At 48.5% G+C, this 3,369-nt stretch overlaps 1 protein-coding gene across 1 annotated transcript in view; it reads right to left on the reverse strand.

Moving 5' to 3' along the window:
* The window catches only part of LOC107306926 (ankyrin repeat domain-containing protein 42-like), a 6,029-nt gene extending 4,581 nt beyond the window's left edge, over positions 1 to 1,448 (reverse strand). The window contains exons 1-2 of the mRNA XM_015850335.2: positions 1,049 to 1,448; positions 5 to 122 (exon numbers count right to left, since the gene is read on the reverse strand). Of these exons, the coding sequence (XP_015705821.1) occupies positions 5 to 122; positions 1,049 to 1,248 (318 nt within the window). The 5' untranslated portion in view covers positions 1,249 to 1,448. The remainder of the gene's footprint in view (positions 1 to 4; positions 123 to 1,048) is intronic.
* Between the last annotated feature and the right edge of the window lie 1,921 nt (positions 1,449 to 3,369).

Raw genomic sequence — 3,369 nt, forward strand, 5'->3', positions numbered from 1 at the left:
GGGCTCTATCCCGGCTCTCCCTGAGGCGGCCGATCTCGGCTCGGCAGCCATCCAGCTGGCTCTCCAGGTTTTCCCTCCTGACTCGCTCGGATTCCAGCTGAGCCTCCAGCTCCCTCACGGTCCTGCAAAACACAAAGGGGACAAACAGCATCAAGAACAGCCAGCCGTGCCCAGTCCGCTCCAAGAGTGTTTTAAGGAACAGGCTAGTGAGAGCAGAAAACAGCTCAAATGCAGCGTACTCCTGGCTCGGGACCCTTTGTAAAAGCTCCTGCGTCGACTGCTTTGACTACCATAGAGTCAGCTGTGCTCGACTCTTCTGACCGCGAGATGGAGACGTCTCCCTGCGCAGCGAACCAGCGCCGGGCTCCGGATGGGACGAAACCCAGCTCCGCCCCCAGCAGCAGCTGGCTCCTGTGCACACTTTCCGAAGTGATTTGGAACAATCAAATGAGAGACTGCATGACACTTCTAAAAGGAAGCTGAAGCACTGGCTGAGCCAGTTGCACAGGTCACATCAGTCACATTCACAGTGGCTATTAAATTAACTATTAAATTCCCGAAACTGCTTAGCTGAGACCTAATTCTGATCTATACCTATATATAACAGCAATTGACCACCTGAGAACCACTACTTCAGTTTCAGAAGGTCCTAGGGATGGACCTAGAGATGATGCTCTCTGGCCTCCACTAATTGCACATCACTTGTGACATGGGTTTGAGGAGGCCCAAGCACGTTAAGGACATGTTCATCTACAGTGACTAAGAACAGCACATAGCCAAATGTTTGACAGGCAGAGGTAGAGTTAGGGATGTCTTCTTGTGCAGGCTGTCATCCTGCACAAGCACAAGAAGAATGGAGCCATCAGTCATTTGTGTTGTACTGCAGTGTTGATCCTCATGGCAGGAGCCCACAAATGGCCTGAAGTCCTTTTCTTTTAAGCCTGGCTAAATTCACTAAGTGAAAAAGGCAGAATGGCCAAAGCAATCTGAGTGTAAAGTACCCTTAAAAAATGCACTAAAATGGAACACATTATAATGTTGGCCTTACTTCTTAAACTCCTTTTCCTCTTTTTTCATCTTCCTCTCCTCCTCAGTTATTCCTCCCAGCTGTCTGTAGTTGCTGTAGGAAATTTCCAGAAGTTGCTGAAGTTCCTGAATCCTGCGATAGGCCCTTACTGTAAGACAGGATTCAACAGGTAAGTAAAATGCATGGAAATAGCTGAAGACATTCATGCTGATGTTCAGCATGACAAAGAGTCACACAAAGAGCAGTAACCACGCTCAGCAGATGCTGAGATACACCTGCACAGCACACTGCGCTCAGAAACAAAGAGCATTCAACTGTGGTTTCACTGCAGGGATTATAACAGTCTAACAGTCAGAATGTCCTGTGCCACAATTCTCTATAATTTCCTGAAGGGAGGATGTAGTGAGCTGGGGGTTGGCCTCATCTCTCATGTAAGAGATGACAGAACTAGAGGGAATGGTTTTAAGCTGTGCCAGGGGAGANCGCTATGGGGCAGTGAGACCCTGTGCCCCCTGCACATCATGGAGGGTGGGGCAGTGGCCTTCTGCGCTGTGGGGCAGTGCGGCCTTCTGGCCCCAGCACAAAATGGAGGCTGGGCAAAGTGGATTGAAGCGGTGTTGGGAGGAACCGCCTCCCACAGTGCTGGGCTACGTGGACTTCTCTGGCACTGGAGAAGAACAGCAGCAGGCCACCCGTCTCATTGTGATTTCCATTTAGATGGCAATAAAGGAAACATCTCACCATACCTACGAGCTAGTTAAGTTAAAAGAACCTGGTTGCCGGTGTACCCTGCTCAAGGAGCTGCTGGAGCAGATGGCCAGGCTGCTGCAAGAAATCAGCAGCCTGAGGAGCTCTTGGGAATCACATTGTGTAAGTGAGGTGTTGGGTAAGTCATGGGAGTCGTCGTTCTTCCACTACTTTGGGGAGTTCTGACATAGGTAGAGTTGTGTTACCTGAGATAAGACAACAACACAGGGAGGAGGGAGAGCCCAGGACAGGACAGAGTGGATGTGCTCAGTGGGGGAAATATTGCTCCCCATCTCCATGAGAGGGTCCCGACAAAGGAAACAACAGGATGGTAACCGCCTTATATGGAATGTATCACAGCAGCAGCGACGGGGAGACTGTGAGCATGAGATGCTCAAGCAATGTGCAAGCGCCAGGAGAGCATCACCTGCATTGGGTTTAAGGTACAGAACATGAAGGGACTGTGCTGAGCAGAGCGCAGTTTCTCCCTTGCCAACAGGGGGTGTGCTCCATTATTGCAATAACCAATAAACTTTGCTGCTAGCACTAAGATCCTTGCGTGACCTGAAATGTCTGACTGTGAGTGCTTCTTTACACCAGGGAAAAACACTAAGCAAGAGCACTAAGCAGGAGCACTAAGCGATAGCACTCTGTGTACAAGTGGTAGTACTTAGAGCTGTGTGAATTCCTTGGAGAGGCCAAACAGTGTGGAGGTTCTTCTCACAGCTGTGCAATGCAGGAATGAAGTGTGTTTCTCAGCTTGTACACCTGGCAGCATTTTGTTTGCTCGGGCAGCTTTACTCTGAGCAACATAGAGCTGTCAGGCAGGCTTGGGTTCATTTACCACCATCTCAGCAGGAACAAGACTAGAAATAAGTTCTATAAGTGCGCTGCCATTGAAAAAGTAGGTTTTTTTATTGTAAAAATGGTGTATGTGAGGGATACAGCACACCCTCCAAGTGATGACATTGCCCTTGCAGCCCCCGGGGCTTTTCCTGAAAAGAAGTAAAAAAACCACAATGCAATGCAAAACAACGGAGAAGTAAGCATAAAAAAGTACAAATATGAAATAGCAACAGGAAAAGCAAAGGAAAACCGATTGGAAAGAAGACAGAAAACTTTTTGAAGAAAGAAAATAATGTCGTCAAATTTCTATCCCCTCCCTTGAAACTTCCTACTTCCCAAGAGCTCCTGCTCAGTGGGACCAAGTGCAGGACAGCAGGATTTTACTTGACGGGGTACAAGGCCTAAAAAAGCTGCAGGCTGTGGCTCCAGGCCCACCAGAGGATGTCACAGGTGAGATCATCTGCGCTTCTGGAACCTGTGTGCTGTCACAAGGAGTTCCAAGACAATGATGGGCCATCCACAAAGACAGCTGGCACCTGTTTACAAGCACCTCATCTCTGTGTCTGAGAGCAGCCCCAGCAGCAGAGCAGCTCGGCTTCATCCCATCTGGATTATGGTAAAGTGCCACTATTTAGTGTTACTGTTCATTGTGGAGGGTTACCCCTTTGCATTAGGGTTTAAGATTACTGTTTTAGAGAAGGTTTAAAGTTGTAATGTGACAGATTTGATTTACCAGTGTTAAAGTTGTC

Source organism: Coturnix japonica, unplaced genomic scaffold (assembly GCF_001577835.2).
Source record: "Coturnix japonica isolate 7356 unplaced genomic scaffold, Coturnix japonica 2.1 chrUnrandom99, whole genome shotgun sequence".
Classification (NCBI taxonomy): Eukaryota; Metazoa; Chordata; class Aves; order Galliformes; family Phasianidae; genus Coturnix; species Coturnix japonica.